General features: G+C 43.2%; 1 protein-coding gene across 1 annotated transcript in view; it reads left to right on the top strand.

Annotated features, from left to right (window-relative positions):
* LOC149317868 (cytochrome P450 2J2-like) overlaps positions 1 to 19,776 on the top strand; it is a 30,591-nt gene extending 10,815 nt beyond the window's left edge. Inside the window, exons 4-9 of the mRNA XM_089513249.1 lie at positions 1,004 to 1,164; positions 5,751 to 5,924; positions 14,217 to 14,358; positions 15,941 to 16,128; positions 17,358 to 17,499; positions 19,577 to 19,776. Of these exons, the coding sequence (XP_089369375.1) occupies positions 1,004 to 1,164; positions 5,751 to 5,924; positions 14,217 to 14,358; positions 15,941 to 16,128; positions 17,358 to 17,499; positions 19,577 to 19,776 (1,007 nt within the window). The remainder of the gene's footprint in view (positions 1 to 1,003; positions 1,165 to 5,750; positions 5,925 to 14,216; positions 14,359 to 15,940; positions 16,129 to 17,357; positions 17,500 to 19,576) is intronic.
* Positions 19,777 to 20,872: the final 1,096 nt, after the last annotated feature.

Here is a 20,872-nt window from a genome sequence, read left to right as displayed (position 1 = left end):
GCCCTGAGCCCTGTAGGACCTGAGCAGAGGAGTTGCGGACAGGGGTCTTGGATGTGTCCCACTCGAGATGTCACCATGATTTCAAAGTCGACTTGAGGACAGTTAACAACAACCAAAGAAGCACCAGTATTCTTTGGTAGAGAAGGCTAAAGACTTCATAAAACTACAAATACCATGATTCCAGGAGTTACAGAACTTCATAAAACTACAAATACCATGATTCCAGGAGTTACAGAACTTAAAATGGTGCCAAGCAGCATTATTTCTACACTGTACATGCTTGTACTACTCACATTCTTCCAGGTTTAGAGGAAGGCAATGGTAAACCTCCTCTGAATATAGCTTCCCAAGAACATCTTAGGATGGAATCACCATACATCACAATTGACTTGAAGATCCATAACTCAACAAACTTTCTAGAGCAATAATGAAATCCCACTGATAGCATCCTTTGAAGCTGTATTGGCCATATTGCAAATCCAATCAAAAATCCATCAAACAGTGATACCTTTATGGGAAGAACCAAAATGCACAATATACATGTTGCAAGCTTTTGAAGCCCCACTGGCTTCTTCTTCAGGCAAGGTGTTCAAAATCATACAGGAGAAGAACAATGAAGATGTTAATCCTAGGCCTGCATTTTGCTGTTTCTGTTCTCAGTTGAGATGGTATGGAGGGGTATTTCTTGCAGGCGGGCGCCTTCTCCTTCTGGCCATGTGGCTACTGGGAGATTTTCAAAGTCTGGAAAATTTAACATCCATTTGCAACACAAAAAATACTTCCTTTGCAGGCCTGTGACAACCTTTTTAGCCTGTATGGTTTTTAACACCTTGCCTGACGAAGAATCCAGTAGATCTTTCAAAGTTTGCAACATGTATAGTGTGCATTTTGGTTGTCCCAATAAAGGTATCACTGTTTGGTAGATTTTTGATTGGACTCACTGACAGCATGAACAAATCAGCCACAATAATATTAATGTGGATGTAAATAACTTCCCTTACAGAGCAGCCTTTTGAACCGTTTCTCCCCATCACTAATGCAGTTTGCAATGTGATTAGTGGCATGGCTTTTGGAATCCGGTATTCTGTGGAAGATGAAGAATTCCAGAGAAGGGTAGACACCATTGATGCCGTGTCAAAATATGGCACTAGCGTCACTGCTCTTGTAAGTTATCTTTTTCTTTCCTATTGGGTCATTCATTTTCCCGCAGTAACCTGTCAGCTTTCTGGAAAGCTTTGTCACAGAGGCTCGAATGTTGGATTTAGAAAAATAAGGCTAGGGGTTTAAACCTAGCTTCAGACATATCCTGGTTCTTGCCTCAAGGCTTAACAGTTGCTCCCAGTTATTCTGAAAACAACAAGAGGTGGGAGTAGCATGTCTGTAAAACTGAAGCTTCTGCAGGAAAGCTGAGATAAAACTGTGACAATAATTCCAGCTGTGTCCAAACTGATGGGAAAACTGGCTTCTTGGGGGACTTCCAGATCCATTGGGAGAATGGGATGTCTGCACAACCAGCACCCACAACAGTCTGATACTGGCAGCACTGTCCACACTTTCCCAGAAGACCCCTCTCCCTCTTTTCCCAAAAATGCAGATGATAATGCCCCATATTATTAAATAGTGGTGACATGAATGCAGGCATGCTGAAGTGTGCATGTTCACATCAGTGCCATTTAATAACATGGGGCTCACTGAACCGCAGATGATCAAAATCATGGCTCTGGAGTCTGTTCTGGTGGGTCCACTGTAATCAGAACTGCAACACCTATAAAGGCATTAAAATAACTGTGCATGGTAGCATCAGAAGAAAACAACTGACCCATGGAAAAGATTCTGAACCTTATGTGTGCCTATAATATCTCTAATTGTGTGAAATACAGAGAAGATCTTGAGCATCAGGAAAGTCCGTAAAGGAGAAGGCAACAACACCTAAGTTTTCCTGGTCATGACAGTATGTGAACATGAGAAGAGCCCTTCTAGATCCAACCAAAGGCTTATCAAGACCAATATTCTCTTCACCCTGTGGCCAAACCGTTTCCCAAAAGAAGCACCCCAGCTGGACTTGAGCGCAACTGTACCTCCATCTTGCCCTCTCCAGCAACTGATAGAAAAAGGCATACTGCCTCTGATATTGAAGATGAAGAACAGCCATCCTGACAAATAGCCATTGAGGGGTCCATTCCCCATAAATTTTGCCAGTTCCTTTATAAGACCATCCAGATTGGTAACCATAACTATATCTTGTGACAATGAGTTCCACAGTTGAACTATGTACCATGTGCAATAGTTCCTTTTATCTGTCACGACTCACTCACCACTTAGTTCCAGTAGATGGATTATCCCATTTCCTCCCCAGTATGCATAGTTTTGTACACCTCTGCTACCACATCCCACTTTACTTGCCTTTTTTCTAAGCTGAAAAAAACAAACTCAAAGCATGACTTTTGCTGTTAAATCAATTGTTCCACCCCTTTGAAGATTTGTGGATGGGGTTTTTGGTCCCCTGATCTTCTGTTGTTCTTCTCCTGAGCCAGTTGCACAGGTGCCAGAGTAGTATAGTGGTTTGAGCATTGAACTACAAATCTGAAGACCACGGTTCGAATGCCAGCTCGGCCATATAAACCCACTGGGTGACCTTGGGCAAGTCATACTCTCAGCGTCAGAGGATGGCAATGGCAAGCCCCCTCTGAAGAAACTTACCAAGAAATCCCAATGTTAAGTTTACCTTAGAGTCACCATAAGTCAGAAATGACTTGAAGGCACACAGCAATAACACATTTAGGAAATTCAGGAATTGTACCTCTAAGGTCTTTATTGACTCAGTCAGTGTGAGGGTAGTTAAAGTCAACTATTACTACAACATTGTCTCTTTTAGATGTCTCTCTGGATTCATTCTTCCGCTTGAGATCCTTCAGAGCATTTTGATCAGGGCAACCATAGCATGATCCTCTTATTAAGTCAGTGTTTCTAACCCTAGTGGTTCTGTGGAAGCATCATCCCCTTCTTTGGTTTCTAGGGGCTTGTCTACATGGGGCAAATGAGCCACTTTCCCCCTGCCCTCTATGGTGCCATGTCTTCATGACACAAGGCCAAAGTCCCAATTTAACTGTGGACTGTCTTCACAATGTGAGGCCAGTTCCATGTCAGATCCACTAAACACCACTAAAAGACTCACCTTTTGCTCTTGAGTTTTCAAGAAAAACCAGACCACTCCGGAGTGACACGGGGCAGTTGTCCCACCGTGCCGCCTGCTGCTGGTGCTGTTGGTGCAAATCACTCCTTCTGCAGTCACAATGAGGTGCCTAGCCATGTGCTGCTGGGTACCTCATTTTGAACCTCAGACTTGTGCCAGTGCCAGTGGCAGTGGGCAGCACAGTCAGACAGCTGCCCAGCATAGTTCCAAAGTGTGAGTAGCATTCAAGGCAGCTCCGGTGCCAGAATACTTTGGAAGCAGCCCAGAGTATTCTGTAGACCTGCCCTAGCTTACATGATATCCAGAGCAAAGGCACTTCCACTATGCTATTCCTCATTATTCTTTGCATCCAGAGAAGCTGTACAGAAGGAGTGGCAAGATGCCAACTCTTTTTGCCCCGGATCAGGGCCGCAGCAACCACATGCCACTTCTTTTTGCACCCTCTAAAGGCACTATATCTGCTGCCGTGCAGCATGATGATGCCCCTTTGGCGCTGTGTTATTTGGAGGCAGTGCAGGAGGGCCATCATCATGCCGTGCGCTGTGTGGACCCGTGTGCACCAAAGTGGCACCCTGGCAGCGGCGGTAGGGCTTTGAGCATCCAGACACTCAGCTTCTCATCCCACAAAGTGCTGGTCTGTACATGGCCTATGTTCCTCTGGTTCTTACCGTATACTATAAGTTGACCTCATGTATAAATTTTGGCTGGGGGCAAAATTATGGATTTTGGATAGGGTTAGGGTAAAATGTAGGGGCATATAACAAAGGATCTAAAGGATAAAGCAAAGCAAAACAATGTCAAAAAAGTGACAAAATTTCCCCAGACATCTCTTTGTTTGACCTAAATTTCTAGACTTATACATGCGTATATACTGTTTTTTGATTGTTTTGTTGATTGGCTCTTCTTCAAACATTGTCTCTTTTATCCATTGGGGCTGATTCAGCCCAAGCAGGTATTTCCCAATCCTGTCAGAGTTTCCCATTGTGTTCAATTTAAACATTGCTGTGCCAACCTCAGATAAGATCTGAACTGATTTGTTTCCAGGCCAGTTAAATGCCCTGGCTTGTTTTCTAATCTATGATGCCATATAGTAGATGTTTCGTTAATCTAACCTTCATTACTAATATAGACTATGAATGAGCAAAGCCAGATTTGGTTTCTCTCCAATAGCCTGCAGCTTATGTTCCAGCTCATGTGTATAAAAACACTCTTACTCATTGTTGCTACCTGGCATTCAGTAACATGAGACTGGCAGTGACAGCCAGAAGAATATTCCCGGAGATTATTGCATGCACAGTGTCCCGTCATTTTCCCAATGGGATACACATGTGTTTAACTTCAAAGATATACAGCCTGGACTTATCCCATGGCTTTTCAAGGGCAGGATTTTCCCCTCCTTGAAAAACCATGGATAAACCCAGGTTGCATACGGGCTGCATATGGGAGAATGCAGTAAGACCCATCTCTGAAATTAAATGCACGAATATCCCATTGGGAAAATGACAGAATAAAGTGCGTGAGATAATCTCCCTAGACTTTGATACTTAAATTTTCTTCCAGAGGAATTGGTTCTCAAACAATGCGACGGGACCCTCAGGGTGATAGTATACGAATTGCTCAAGCGGGGCCTGAGACTTGGAGGCCTGATTTGCCGAGTTATAAATGGATGATATGTATGCAGCTATAAAATCACAGTAGGATACTTAGATGTGATCTTAAACTTATAGTTAAAGTTTAAAATAGACCGTATATGGTCACATAATGCAAGATACATGCAAGGGTTTTTTTTTTTGGGGGGGGGGTTGAGGATAATTATTGTAGATAATTGGCAAAGAAAGAGGAAAATGAAGACAATTTATAAGACTGTATTGTTTGTCAAAGATACTATACAAGCTAAGGCAGTAATGAGTCGACTAGTAGATAACTACAATACTTGTAGAAATCAGAAGACACAAATTATCGGTGTTACGGTAGAAAGGCAAGTAAAGGGCTTTTTCGGAAGACAACGCGATGGAAGGTATTTGTACAATTAACAAGACAATTTTTATTTATTCATTTATAAGGGGGAAATTGTAACCCAAATTTACGTTATAGTTTGAATTATGTGGGAGATATAAGATGTATAAGAAAAAAAAAGAATGAGTAGATATGGATGCTATATGGATGTAATGCAAAAACACTCATGCTGAGCTGGTTGCTGTAAATTTGTAAAGAGACTGTTAATTAAAAAAGAGAGAAAGAGAGACTTGGAGGCCTTGATCCTAAAAAAATTTGGGGCAAAATTTACACATACATTGAGTTAAATATTGAATTTACTTCAATAAGACTGTTCTAATTTGAAAAATGTTATTTCCTTATACAGTGCTAAAATATAAATATACATGAATGTGGCAATGAAAATATGCACACTAAATAAATAAAATAAAATATAGATAAATAAATAATATGTGGGTAAAAAGTTGTTACCTCTGTGACAGACAATGACGGAAGAACAGATAGATGCTGTCACTGGTCTTAAACTTGACCGTGGGGGAAACTGTTCCCTTCTTCTCTGTAGCTTTATGAGACCTTGCCATGGCTGATGAACTACGTCCCGGGACCTCATCACAAAATTTTCGATTTTGCCAAGAAAGAGATTTCTTTTACCATGGGAGAGATAGAGAAGCACAAGGAGGAGCGGGACTCTGAATCGCAGGATATTGTTGACTACTACCTGCTGCAGATGGAAAAAGTAAGTCTCCTCTTTTGTATGCAAATACTGTTCATCCTAGGAATCATTTTGATCTCTGTTAAGGTCAAACTAGGATTCCTGTGGGGCTGTGGAGAGTACCTCTGGGCTTTGCATTGAGTCCATTCTCACACCATTTCTATCCCTATTAGAGTCAGACATTACATTGGATTAGGAGTCTTATAGGGGCCTAAATACCAGAAAAGGCACCAGATCCACACATGCAAAGATGAAGAATCACTGCAGTTTTCTCCCTGATGCAGAAGACTTTCACACAATATTCACAACATATTTGAAGATCCTGAAGTGTTCTGTGGGACCTTCCACATATTCACATAGACTCAATTCAGGTCATGGATCTGAATCTGCAAGGATCTGTTCCTGCATACATGGGGTTGGAATGGATGGCCCTTGTGGTCTCTTCCAATTCTATGTCATAATCAAAGCAATGGAGCAATGGAGCATAACCAAAGCAAAGGCTTGGAGATGTCTCATCCACAGGGTAACCATGAGTTAGGACCAGCTCGAAGACAGTGAACAGGAACACCAACATATACATACATAAGCCGTGACACAGGCCAGGCAGGAAGCAGAAATTTGCGTGGCTTCTGTGCTGATAAAGGCACTTCGAAGGGCTGGAACCTGTTGCTCTGGCTGTTTATGATGACCAGGGAATGGGATAGCCAGATATCAGGCCTTGGCTGTGTGCCTCCAGTTTTCAGGGGTCATCTTTAGGTGGGAAATGAGGGTTCATATCCACCAGTTTTTATGGGCTCCGCTCCAGGAAAGAGGCAAAGGTTGTGTGCAGATCTCCCGTTCATTTAATAGAACAGGTTTTACTGATTGTTGATTGCAACATGCAAGGCTTAATTGATTGCTACAGCAACATTCAAAGAGTCTATATAATGAGTTAATTAGGTTGCTCCTTCCTTCTGAATTGTAGTGCCAGAACTCATCTTCCACTCTGCTCTGGTTCCACCTTCTGGCTAGAAGTAAAATGGCAGGATTAAATGTCCCTCATGCTAACTATAACTAAGGAGAATACCGCACTGCGTTCTCAGAACGTTCTAAATGTGTTCTACATGTGTTCCAGGAGGGGACGGATTAAATGTGTTCCCAGCGAGCATAACATGATGAGAACGTTCCAACAGAGGTCTGTGCAGTATTCTTATCCGTTCTCAAATCCGTTCTCTCATTCCTCCATCTCCTGATTGGCTGAAAGAATGACAGGCAGGGAGGCAGGGAGGCCAGCGACTGCAGTGAGGGAAGGTGTGTGGGGGGGGCAGGGGGGGAAGAAGGAGGGAGGGAAGGGAGGAAAGTTGGGACAAGGGAGAGAAGAGGAAAGGAGGGAAAGAGAGAGAAAGAGAGAGGGAAAGAGGGGACCAGGGCAGGGAGCAAGAGGGAGAGGGTCTGGCTGCTTCTGCGGGGGGCCTCTGGTGTCATGTCCAGCGGGGCTCCTGTGCTGGCAGCCTGCAGGAAACAGGGATGGCAGGGATGCCCAGGACCTTCTCCTTCTTCCCTCCAGGAAGGAACCCACAAAAGCTCCTCTGTTTGGAGCACCACATAAAAGCAAGCAAACAACTCCCAGAATTCCATAGCAAAGAGCCAGACCCTCTCCCTCTTGCTCTCTGCCCTGGTCCCCTCTTTCCCTCTCTCTTTCTCTCTCTTTCCCTCCTTTCCTCTTCTCTCCCTTGTCCCAACTTCCCTCCCTTCCCTCCCTCCTTCTCCCCCCCCCCCCACACCCCTTCCCTCACTGCAGTCGTTCGCCTGCCTGCCTCCCTGCCTGTCATTCTTTCAGCCAATCAGGAGACGGAGGAATGAGAGAATGGATTTCTCTCGGCTTGAATGGACCTCCGTGGAAAATGTTCTGGGAACGGTTTCAAGAAAAAGCAAGCGCTGTGCGGTAAAATGCGTTCCGATCACGTTCTGATCACGTTCCAGTTTACTCAACGCGGTAATATCCGTTCCAGGAACGTTCTCATCACGTTACGATGCAGAACGTTCTGAGAACGATATGCGATAATCTCCTAAAACTGGGCAGCAGCAGTAGTGGTGGGTGTCACCAAAGAAAAAGAACAACAGTGACACCATAGCTAACACTTGTTAGTACTGCGCACAGGGCTGTGAAGGTGGCCCTCCTTGCATGACTCCCTCACCTGGTAAACCCTATGGTGAGTCCTTGCGAGTGAGACACAGGCTGGATCGGAGCACTAGCAGAGAATTAGGAAAACATAAAGATGGTGAGACAAGTAGTTGACACACTCAGAAAGGCAAATGCAATCAGAAGCAACATTGCACATAAAATAAGGACTTGGGATGAGAGAAGCATGAGCCAAGGGAAGCTAGACATAATAAAAATGGATATGGAACGCATAAACATATGCATAAACACCCCCAGTACTGGGGGTGAGAGAATTAAAATGGACAGCAATGGCTTTCCACCAGACAACAGCACAGTCTTCTACTCAGGGAATGAAAAGACAGGAAGAAACGGAGTGGCTTTCATGCTAAGAAAAGATACGGTGAAAGCAGTCATAGAATACAATGCAAAATCAGTCTGAATCATCTCAATAAGACTAAATGGAAAACCAATCAATATCATCATAATTCAAGTACATGCATCAACCACAGATGCAGAAAAAGAAGAAATCAATACATTCTACAAAGGAGTACAGGAAGACATTGACAACACACCGGCACAGGATGTCAAGCTGATTATTGGAGATTTGGATGCCAAAGTTGGAAGCAAAGAGGATTCAAAAACAGTAGACAGATTTGGATTAAGCATAAGAAATGAAGCAGGTGAGCATCTGATAGACTTTTGTGAAGCCAACAACCTATTCATTGCTAACACATTTTTCATCAAACCAGAAAGAAGGTTATACACATAGATATCACCAGATGGCCAACACAAAAACCAAATAGGTTATATATTTGGAAGAGAAGAGTTAATATTTAGGTGGAATTCATTGTATCGCCACTAGAAGTATCTCCACCAAATTCATCGACAGTATAAGGAACAGATTTGCACCACTAAGCATAATTGACAGAGAACCGGAAGAGCTTTGGTCTGAAGCCAAGGGCATAATAAAAGAAGAATGCAGACAGACACTTTCAATGGGCAAAAAGAAGGAGAAGAAACCATGGATGACAGATAAAACGGTACAAGCAATAAAGGAAAGAAGAGAAGCAAAACAAAAAGGAGACAGGAACAAGCTAAGAACCATGAATGCAACAGTACAACAGCTAGTGCCTTAAGATAAGGAAAACTGCTATAATGAGCAGTGCAGAGAAATAGAAGACAACAACAAAAAGAGGAGAATGAGAGACCTATTCCACAAGATCAGGGAGATCAAAGGAAAGTTCAAACCAAGGACTGGGAGGCTCTATGACAATAAAAATAACACAATTCAAGACCAGGAAGGAATACAAAGAGGTTGGATGCAATACACAGAAGAATTATACAAAAGAGATGACAAAACGAAGGACATGTGGAACGAAGAGCCATATGAAGATGAACCCAAATTCAAAAAATTGGGGTGGAAGCTGCAATAAGAGAACTGGTGAAAAACAAGTCACCAGGAGCAGGTGATATTCCAGTTGAACTGCTGCAATCCACATTGACAGAGTCAACTATAGTGCTAACTAACATGTCAAAACGATGGCCGGCAGATTGGAAGCAATCAATATACATCCCCATCCACAAAAGGAGACACCAAAGATTGCAGCAACTACATAGGACCATAGCATTAATCTCCCCGCAAGCAAAATTATGCTAAAAATTCTGCAACATAGACTCCAACCATCCATGGAGAGAGACACTCAGAGGTCCAAGCAGGGTTCAGGGGACACAGCCATATAGACTGAGAAACCCACAAAAAAACTACAATGTGAAGACACAACAACAACAACAATGCCTTTTCTATAGTCACCAGTAGGTGGCAGTAATATAGCAGTTCAGCCCTGCTTCACCCAAAAACTCCAGTGGAAGAAGGAGTCAGGGAAAGTTTCAGCCTTGGCAGAAGCACATCTTGTGAGACATAATAAGCCACAGACTCTCAGAGAGATCTAAAAGGTTTTCTTAACACACAAGAATAAAAAGACATGTATTTATTTATTTATTCACTGCATACCCCACCTTTTTCATAGAATCCTAGAGTTGGAAGAGACCCCAAGGGCCACCCAGCCCAACCCCCTTCTGCCATGCAGGAACTCTCCATCAAAGCATCCCCACTGACAGATGTCCATCCAGCCTCTGCTTAAAGGCCTCAAATGAACCATAAAGACCCAAGAAGGGCCCTGATCCAGTCCAGCCCCCTCCTCCTTCTTCTTCTGCCGTGCAGGAACTGTCCATAAAAGCATCCCCAATGACAGATGGCCATCCAGCCTCTGCTAAAAGGCCTCTAATGAACCATAGAGACCCAAGAAGGGCCCTGATCCAGACCAGCCCCCTCCTCCTTCTTCTGCCATGCAGGAACTCTCCATCAAAGCATCCCCATTGACAGATGACCATCCAGCCTCTGCTTAAAGGCCTCTAAAGAACCATAGAGACCCAAGAAGGGCCCTGATCCAGACCTGCCCCCTCCTCCTTCTTCTGCCATGCAGGAACTCTCCATCAAAGCATCCCCATTGACAGATGACCATCCAGCCTCTGCTTAAAGGCCTCTAAAGAACCATAGAGACCCAAGAAGGGCCCTGATCCAGACCTGCCCCCTCCTCCTTCTTCTGCCATGCAGGAACTCTCCATCAAAGCATCCCCATTGACAGATGACCATCCAGCCTCTGCTTAAAGGCCTCTAAAGAACCATAGAGACCCAAGAAGGGCCCTGATCCAGACCTGCCCCCTCCTCCTTCTTCTGCCATGCAGGAACTCTCCATCAAAGCATCCCCATTGACAGATGACCATCCAGCCTCTGCTTAAAGGCCTCTAAAGAACCATAGAGACCCAAGAAGGGCCCTGATCCAGACCAGCCCCCTCCTCCTTCTTCTGCCATGCAGGAACTCTCCATCAAAGCGTCCTCATTGACAGATGGCCATCCAGCCTCTGCCTAAAGGCCTCTAAGGAACCACAGAGACCCAAGAAGGGCCCTGATCCAGACCAGCCCCCTCCTCCTTCTTCTACCATGCAGGAATTCTCCATCAAAGCATCCCCATTGACAGATGACCATCCAGCCTCTGCTTAAAGAGCTCTAAGGAACCACAGAGACCCAAGAAGGGCCCTGATCCAGACCAGCCCCCTTCTCCTTCTTCTGCCATGCAGGAACTCTCCATCAAAGCATCCTCATTGACAGATGGTCATCCAGCCTCTGCTTAAAAGCCTCTAAGGAACCATAGAGACCCAAGAAGGGCCCTGATCCAGACCAGCCCCCTCCTCCTTCTTCTGCCATGCAGGAACTCTCCATCAAAGCATCCCCATTGACAGATGACCATCCAGCCTCTGCTTAAAGGCCTCTAATGAACCATAGAGACCCAAGAAGGGCCGTGATCCAGACCAGCCCCCTCCTCCTTCTTCTTCTGCCATGCAGGAACTCTCCATCAAAGCATCCTCATTGACAGATGGTCATCCAGCCTCTGCTTAAAGGCCTCTAAGGAACCATAGAGACCCAAGAAGGGCCCTGATCCAGACCAGCCCCCTCCTCCTTCTTCTGCCATGCAGGAACTCTCCATCAAAGCATCCTCATTGACAGATGGTCATCCAGCCTCTGCTTAAAGGCCTCTAAGGAACCATAGAGACCCAAGAAGGGCCCTGATCCAGACCAGCCCCCTCCTCCTTCTTCTGCCATGCAGGAACTCTCCATCAAAGCATCCTCATTGACAGATGGCCATCCAGCCTCTGCTTAAAGGCCTCTAAAGAACCATAGAGACCCAAGAAGGGCCCTGATCCAGACCTGCCCCCTCCTCCTTCTTCTGCCGTGCAGGAACTCTCCATCAAAGCATCCCCAACAGATGGTCATCCAGCCTCTGCTTCAAGACCTCCAAGGAAGGAGACTCCACTACACTCCGAGGAAGGAGTTTGTTCCACTAACTGCCCTTACTCTCAGGAAGTTCCTGCTAATGCTGAGGTGGAATCTCTTTTCCTGCAATTTGCATCCATTGCTCTGGCTCCTGTTCTCTGGAGCAGCAGAAAAAATGCTTGCTCCCACCATGGAAGCCCAGGAGGCTTACAGTAATGCACATATCCATGGAATCAGCTTCTCCCATAAAATCCACCCCAAATATTCAGGTCCTCTGGGCAACATTTACTTCAGTCAGCCAAAACAAGGCTGACTTGGGTTGCCTAGAAGACATTTTTTCCCGCAGATTGTGGGAAAAGTGAGTTTAAAACAGCTGTAAATGTTAGTTTCTGCTGGCAAGCCTCTCCAGACTATGTTTAAACGATAAATTTTAAAGGATGGGCGGATTGTTTTTATTATACATTTGTTTTTACATGCTCTTTTAGCTGATGTTATGCGCTGAGGCTCTTGTTCCCTACCTTGATCCATAAAGAGAGATGGCTAAGCAATAATGATGATGATGATGATGATGATGATGATGATAATAATAATAATAATGTCCAAACTTATTTCCAATAATATCCTATAATAATAATAATAATAATAATATCCCCCTCCTTGCTGCCCTTTTACCAGCAAGTAAAGATGTTGTTATTCAGGCAGGCTTTTCAAAATCACAACCGGGGGCTTTTCTATGGGATATGTGCTTCAGAATATGCTTTTTTAAAACTCTTGTATATTTTTAATCTTAATTTTTATATTGTTTTAGCTAGGATATTTTAACTGTTTTTTTAAAAAAATATATTTTCAAAGTGTTTAGAGCCTTGGGTCCATTTTTGGAAGAAAGGCAGCATAAAAATGAAATGAAATGAAATGAAATGAAATTTCCCCCCAGTTTGGGAATCAAGACAGTTTACAGAAGATTAAACGGAAACTCAAAGTCTAAAAAAACCACAATATACACAATTTTTAAGAGGAGCAGTGGCTTTGGAGCTTATCACACGGGAGGAATGTCTCTTAATTTCGAATGAAAAGTGGGGCCAGAACGCATTCACGTAAATTCACTAGTTCAGCGAATTTACGTGAATTCAAATTGTGTTCAAACTGGCTTCCCATTGCCCCAAAATAGCTTGCCATTGCCCAAAATTGCGTGTGATCACCTCTCACGCAATAATGTGAAACCCCATGATTGCGTTTGGACTGACTTCCCATTGCCCGAAATTGCATGTGGTAGTCTATCACGCAATAACGTGAAACCCCATGACTGCGTTCGGATTGCCATTGGATTATACTTCCAATTTCCCTTGTCTGATAAACTCCTTAGTGGTTAAGAGGCCAATTCTGACAATTGGAAGATAGGAAGGTTGGCAGCTCAAGGCTCAAGTGCCACATGATGGGTGAGCTCTTGCCACTAGCCCCAGCTTCTGTCAAACTATCAGTTTGAAAGCGTGCAAATGCAAGTAGGTAGATAGGTACCACTTCTCAGTGGGATGGTAACAGCGTTCGGTCCAGTCATGCTGGCTCTTTGGTTTAGAAACAGAGATGAGCACCACCCCTTACAGTCAGTTACAACTTCTCACACTCACACACTCACACACACACATAGAAGGGATCACAAGAGCATCTATTTCAACCCCAGGGCATGCAGGAATGCACAATTAAAACACCCGGAAAGATGCCCATCCATCCACAATTTAAAGACCTCTAAAGATGGAGAGCCCACCACCCTCCAAAACAACCCATTCCACTGCTGAACAGCAATAAGAGATTTAAAAAATCTTCCTAATATTTAGGTGGAATCCATTCTTGTCTCTGGAGCAGCAGAAAACAAGCTTGCTCCATTTTCATAATGACGTCTCTTCAAATTTTTAAAGATGGCTATTGTGACATCTCTAAGTTTTCTCTTCTCCAAAGTAAACATAGCCAGTTCTCCATGTCACTATCATAAGATTTGGTTCCCAGACCTTTGATCCTCTTCTTCAGCCTTCTGGGCCAGTAATGTCTTTCCACCTGGATATGTTGAAAAAGTGTCTCAGAAAGGGATGTGCTTTGTAATTACAACATCATAATTGTGCATGATTTTGGGGTATTCAAACAATCCTCTCTTTCCATGCTCCTCTTTAATGCAAATTCTGAATTCTTTCTCCATGCACAAACATCTGCAAGGAAATCACTGCACACTCTGTTATGAAACAAAAGATCTGATGCCATGCTAGCAAAGCTCTATAAACTTTGTGTGGTTTTGATGTGTGACCTGTACATCATTTTAAACAATATTTCACCTTTCTACTCTCAACCACAGAACAAGAGTGATCCCAGATCTACCTATAACCGAGACAACTTGGCTCATTTTATTCTTGACTTATTTATCGCGGGGACAGAGACCAGTGCCACTAGCCTGCATTGGGCACTACTCCTCATGATGGCTTATCCAGATATCCAAGGTGAGAGAAAATGAGCAAGGAGCACAACATTGTGGGTTTGGTTTTGTTTTGTTTACAAATTGGGTTACAGTACTACCATTTTTTCATAATGGGTGGAATAGACATATCTGTTCATATTTAACAAGTGACTTCGTTCTCCTGTGTTTGCGTTGAATCCGGATCATGCAGCCTAGCCAATACAATGGCCAAAATCCTTGATCGTACATTCATAGAGTAAATCTTTGCATGTGGAATTATGTGTTTGTACTAGACAACGCTTGTGTTGAATGGCAATGCTGAATAGCGTAATTCCTAACTAAATGCACAACTTAACCCAGTGGAGACTAGGTCTAGCATCACACAAATCACACCATACAGAACCATTAGTAATCTTTTTTCTACCAATATTCCTTTTTGCTGCAACATGGTTTCAGGAATTTCTGCAAGTTATACACTCAAATCTTTTTCTTTTAATGAGCAAAATCAATCTGGCAATGCCCACTATTGCAGTATGGAGTATTCTACAAATGTATTTTTATATATGACACTTGGCAGCCATGATTCCCTCAAAGGAAGCAACTATGCTTATAGGTTCCATCAGGTTTGAGTATAAATATTTTAAAATTGCTAGCAGATCTATTTCAGGCACGCACGCACGCACGCACGCACGCACGCACGCACGCACGCACACACACTCACACTCACACACTCACACACCCCAATGGAGAATGCATGCGAGCCAAGTGAGAATGCTAGATATCTTTAGGCCCCATTCCCACTTACATTTAAACTGGTTTGCAATTCGCCTTCCCTCTGTTTCAGTGAATCGATTCCCAAAGGTCCATTGTTCCCACTATGAAAGCAGACCTGTTCATTATCCCATTATAATCACGTCTTTTTTGGCACAACTGCCATCCCCACTTGTTCACGCCACTTCAAAATGCATGTCAATCATCTGTGCGTCATTGGTGACGTTAGCGGCAGCCTGGTTTGGGAACTATATATATTTTTTAAAGTGATAGAAGATTTGATTCATTGGTTTTGCAACTACTTGCCTCACTGAGCTGCCATCAGTCCGATCGCCCGGCTTGGCACCCAGGTAATTGCAAGTAGTTGCAAAATCAATGAATCAAATCTTCTATCAATTTTTAAAAAAATCATGTGCCCATAGGCCACATCACAAAGGCAGCGCTGAGAGGGGGAATGGTGGATATACCAAAAACTGAGGAGGGATGGTAAACACCCCTCTGCCATTAGTCCCTCCACTCCAGATTGATGCAATTCAGATCTGTCATTCCCACTTCTTAAATACACTTTGGAATTGATTTTTCAGAAAGAACCGCCAAAGAATTAGTGTCAGGAAAGAGGTGTTTTTCAGTCACTTAATCACGATTGAAACTGATCATAGTAGGATTGGAACCAGTTTCAAATGGGAACGACAGTCATATAAGCCGATCAGCAATTTGCTTTAAATCATAGTGGGAACATGACCTTACTTGACTGAGTCCATATGAATTGGGTCTATGTTTGAATGACAGACTAATGTTCACGAGAGAAAAGCTATGTCCAAAGTAAAGCTTCTTCCCTCACTGTGTTTCATCAGATAAAGTTTACAAGGAGATGGAAGAGGTTTTGGGTTCTTCTGAATCAATCTGCTGTCAGGATCAGAAGAAACTGCCCTACACAAATGCTGTGATTCATGAGGTCCTTCGTGCCAAATACGTCTTTTTCTTTGGGCTCCCCAGAGAATGCGTGAAGGATGTGAAGCTGCGCGGTTTTCACATCCCAAAGGTAGGAAGTAGTCAGACACATAGCTTCTACTATTAACAGGATACTAAACTTCAGCCATGACAGATTCAGAAGTGGGGAACCTTTATAGATGGAGAATATAGATATAGACACACATACACACACTGAATAGATAGTAGTAATTCCAACTAGATAATTTGGAAACCTATATCAACAGCAGCATTGTATTGCTGTAGGAAGCAATTGCCTTTAAATATGCCTGACACCTAAACAGGATCAACCAATTAGACTTATATCATGTATTGATATGTAAAATGTCTTGATATGTGGAAAATATATATATATATATATATTCCCTTCATATATTCCAAAAAGGGTTTCCAATATTCTTCTTTGTTAACATCTTCTTTTCACCTAAAACATTCTGTTAATTTTGGTCAGTCCTATGTTTAGACAGGACAATTCATGATATTTTCTTCATTTGTACTGTTCTTGTTGTGTTTCAACTTATGGAGACCCTAAGGGCAGCTACCCGATCCTGGAGTTTTCTTGGCAGGTTTCTTCAGAGGAGGGTTGCCATTGCCATCCTCTGAGGCTGAGAGAGTGTGGCTTCTCAATGGGTTTCATGGCTGAGCTGGGACTTGAACCCTGGTCTCCAGAGTCATAGTCCAGCACTCAAGCCATGGCACCATGCTGGCTCTCACACTGAATATATACACTGAATAGTACAATAGCTGAAAGTGAGATAATAGTTTGTTGTTATGTGCCTTCAAGGCATCTGTGATTTATGGGGACCCTACCCTAAGTTTTCTTGGCAACATTTATTTGGAGAAGGTGTGCCATTGCCTTCTCTTAAGGCTGAGAGGGTAGACACTTCATGCAAACGTATCCTTTCCAGCATGTTGACAAGACATGGCACCATGGCAAAGAGCCAACACCTTATAAATAAGAAACCCTGAGCAATTTAGCGCCTGGCATCTGAAAGTCAGGTGGCTATAAATCTCACCGTAGCTGGTCTTGCAACAGTTCACTTTCCTGGCTTTTGTCAGCTTCTTGTTCATGGCTTATATGGTCTTTCAGATAGTATCCATTCAAAGCAATCCCATGAACCTCTGCATTCAAATGTATATGCATGCGTGCATATAAATACATGTTAATGTAGATAGTAGACTATACCTGCATTGAGATCTTTCCTTGGGCAGCACAAAGCAAACTGAAAGTGTGCCTATTTGGATCCATTCTGAGTCAACAGGTTTTGCCCTCTCTTTCAGGGAACTTTTATTATTCCGGATCTACATTCTGTCCTTCATGATCCTGAGCGATGGGAGACCCCTGAAGAATTCAACCCACATCACTTTTTAGACAAGGAGGGAAATTTTAGAAGTAGAGAAGAATTTCTGCCATTTGGAATAGGTAAGAGTAGAATTAATTCATAATTACTCTTATATGGTTCAGAGGAATGTGTGGATCAAAGTAGATCCAATGATATGAGGACCATGACTGGATTTCTTGAATTTCATGACCAAATATATGAAGTTTGGATGCAGCTGATGACGGAATCGGCAGGGTTAATTCCTCCTCCTTCCTAACATTAGCATCTCTGAAAGAGGGATTCTGTTTGAGAAAATGGTACAGAAAAGGAAGGGTCAAAGTGTCACTGTTGTTTTTTGTGGGTTTGGGGGCTCTGTGGCCATGTTCTAGAAGAGTTTATTCCTGACGTTTCAGCAGAATCTGTGCCTGGCACCTTCAGAGAATCAGCATAGCCTGAAAAACTCACAAAAAACTATGGATGCCGGCTGTGAAAGCCTCCAACTTCACTCTGTCACTGTTGTATCACCAAGGTGCAAATCTGAATTGGGTCATTCAGTGGTCTTACTAATGTTTTAACTTAAAAAAAAACCCAACTATAGCAACTATGGAAGTTACTTTGTCTCATCTGTTTGTGCTTGAAGATGGTTTCACATTTCAATTTCCAAAGGACACAGGAATATTTCTATGACAGTATTTGCACATAACTAAAGTTCGAATTGTCCAAGCCATGGGATTCCCCATCACCTGGACAATGAACAAAGCCGACAGGAAGAAAATCAACTCATTGGAGATGTGGGGCTGGAGAAGAGTTCTGAGGATACCATGAATGGGCAAAAAGACAAACAAATGGGTTCTTGAACAGATCAAGCCAGAACTCTCCCTGGAAGATGATCAGGTTGATTATTCAAGAGGATCAAATTGTGGCTATTGTGCTTTGGCTATATCATGAGAAGGCGCAACTCACTGGAAAAAACAACAATCCTAGGAAAGGTTGAGGGAATCAGAAAGAGAGGAAGACCAAAGGCCAGATGGGTGGACTCTATTAAGAAAGCCATGAGTAGGCATCTACAAGACTTAGCAGAACAGTGGGAGATAAGGGGCTGGGACTGGGATGTCTCATCCACAAGGTCTCCATGAGTTGGGGACAACTAAAGGGCAGTTAACAGCAAGAAGAAATTTTCACCTCTGAGTATTTCTTGCCTAAGAAAATCTTATTCAATTCATGGAGTCACAAATGTGGAAGGCTAAGGAACCACATTAGCCCCACAAAGATCTTACAGGGCCATATCCCCCAATGATGGAAGTTAAGGGGGCTTCCATCATTCCTGGGGCGAGGAATCATGTCCAGCATCCTCTATTACAGTCTATGCTACATAGCTTTATGTATATTTATGTAGCAGAGATGCCAAGAAATATTGTTAATGAATTTCAAAGAAGCATAACAGGAGCCTTGCAAAGAGTGTCCCAATGCTCATAGGGCCCATCAATGTGCATTGTGACTCCCTAGCTGATATCTTGATATGCAATGCAACCAATGTGATTTGGGACTGCTGTCCATTGATCATTTTGCCAGCTTCCCTTCTTTCTTTCAAAAGGGAGCATATAATGATTTCAGAGAACTACTGCACTGGATGAAGCCAGCCCTGGTCCTGCCACTGCAGAGAGGTCAGGGAAGCTTTCGGGCCAGAATACTCTCGGATTATCCTGGCCTATTAAAATACCATCTCAATTTGCAGCGACTGAGATAGGCTGAGGATGAAGGGGAAAAGTGGGAGGAGGCGAGAGAAACCAGGACATTTTAGAAGCAAATGAAAGAGTGAGACAAGAGAAGATTAATCAGGACTGTCTCTGCCAAATTAGGACAGTGGGAAATGCTTATGCCACAAATTGGGGGATAAGGTTGATGCTTGGCAGCAAGCAAGTGGCATCATTATGCCAGCCAAAGTCTGGTGCCAACTCATAGGGTTGGCAAATAAATGCTAGTGGGCAGATATGAAAAAGCGGAGTGGAAAAGAGCTTCCTTAGTTCCAAACTGTAAAGCCCTTCTGGGAGTGGATCTGCTTTTTCCAAGTACAATATATATTGTCATTGTTCTCATGATCCATTGGAAAAAGCCATTCACCCCAGGACCAAAGAATAGGTTCTTACTCACTTTTGCCTTTTGTGTATTTCCTTGCAGGTGCTCGGGTTTGTCTGGGGGAACAGATGGCCAAGAAGGAGCTTTTCCTTTTCTTCACCCACCTGTTGAGGACGTTCAAATTTCAGCTTCCAGAAGGAGTGAAGGAACTTAATAAAGAGCCTCTATTAGGTTTCATGTTACACCCGCATCCTTATAGAGTCTGTGCTGTTCCCCGCTGTAGTTCTTCAGAAACAAATTAAAACAATTTACAGTGCCTTACTAATTACTGGATGCGCCTTTCCTTTTTGTCTGGTTCTGCCTTGCATTGTGGAGTTGCTGAGATTCTCATTGGACTTGTCAAAGGCCTTACTGAAATCAAGATATACTATATCCACAGCATTCCCTTCATCTACCAAGTTGGTAATTTTATCAAAGAAAGAGATCAGGTTTGTCTGGCATGCGGGGGGGGGGGGGGGGCTTAATGGATTCACCGCAGAGGGCTGACTTGGATCGATTGCTATGGGTAGTCCCTGGAGCTGCTGAAAACAAGCTTGCTTCACCCTCGATATGACATCTCTTCAAATATCTAGACAGAACAGCCCCCCCCCCAAGAATCCTTTGAGTTATGTTCTTTTGGGAATCATTTGCAGAGACAGATGTCCTGTTTGCAGGGGCCAAAGAGGCTCGTTTCTCCTCTATTCACCCTTCTGGCATCATTCTGCTCTGAGTAAACACAAGTTCAATTGCTTATCAAGATGATATGTTCAAAGGAGACATATCAAGGTTAACAGAGATAATGAAAGGGTTCTAACCAATTTTCCTGCAACATATAAGGCATTCGTTGAATTATGGGATACAAACTCATGAGCGTCCTAACTGTGGTATAATACATCAAGTGAAAGCTAACCAGCATTTGAAAAGATTTAGAATAAGTGTGGCCATCAATATGTCAAATTATAAAATGTAGCATCCTAAAGACTTGATGAAGTATGACTAGGGGGATGTATAAAATAAAATAAAATGAAACAAAGTGGCTTCTAGCCACTTGGAAAGAGGGGTATTTAGATGATGCATGAGGCCAAACTGGGTGGAAAGCAAAATGAAGCCATGCTCCAGGCTTAAAAACTGGAGCAGGAAGAAGCTGGGATTCTCAAAAGTGCATCATCATCACACTGACATATGAACAGCCCAGCACCAGTGTGCCAATACAGGAAGACCGAATCGGCATATTCAGGTGGTCTGGAGCATATGCCTTGCATCTTGCACTTTCCTTGCCAGATGTTCCAGGGCCCAAGCATTCATATAATTTTCAATTTCATCTTTCATTTTCTGCCTGAGATGTATGGGACAAAGACA

This window comes from Sceloporus occidentalis, unplaced genomic scaffold, assembly GCF_023333645.1.
Source record: "Sceloporus occidentalis isolate IW3139 unplaced genomic scaffold, rSceOcc1.0.p SCAF_2, whole genome shotgun sequence".
NCBI lineage: Eukaryota > Metazoa > Chordata > Lepidosauria > Squamata > Phrynosomatidae > Sceloporus > Sceloporus occidentalis.
The sequence above is the reverse complement of the archived record's forward strand: the minus strand, read 5'-3'. Positions and strand labels throughout refer to the sequence as shown.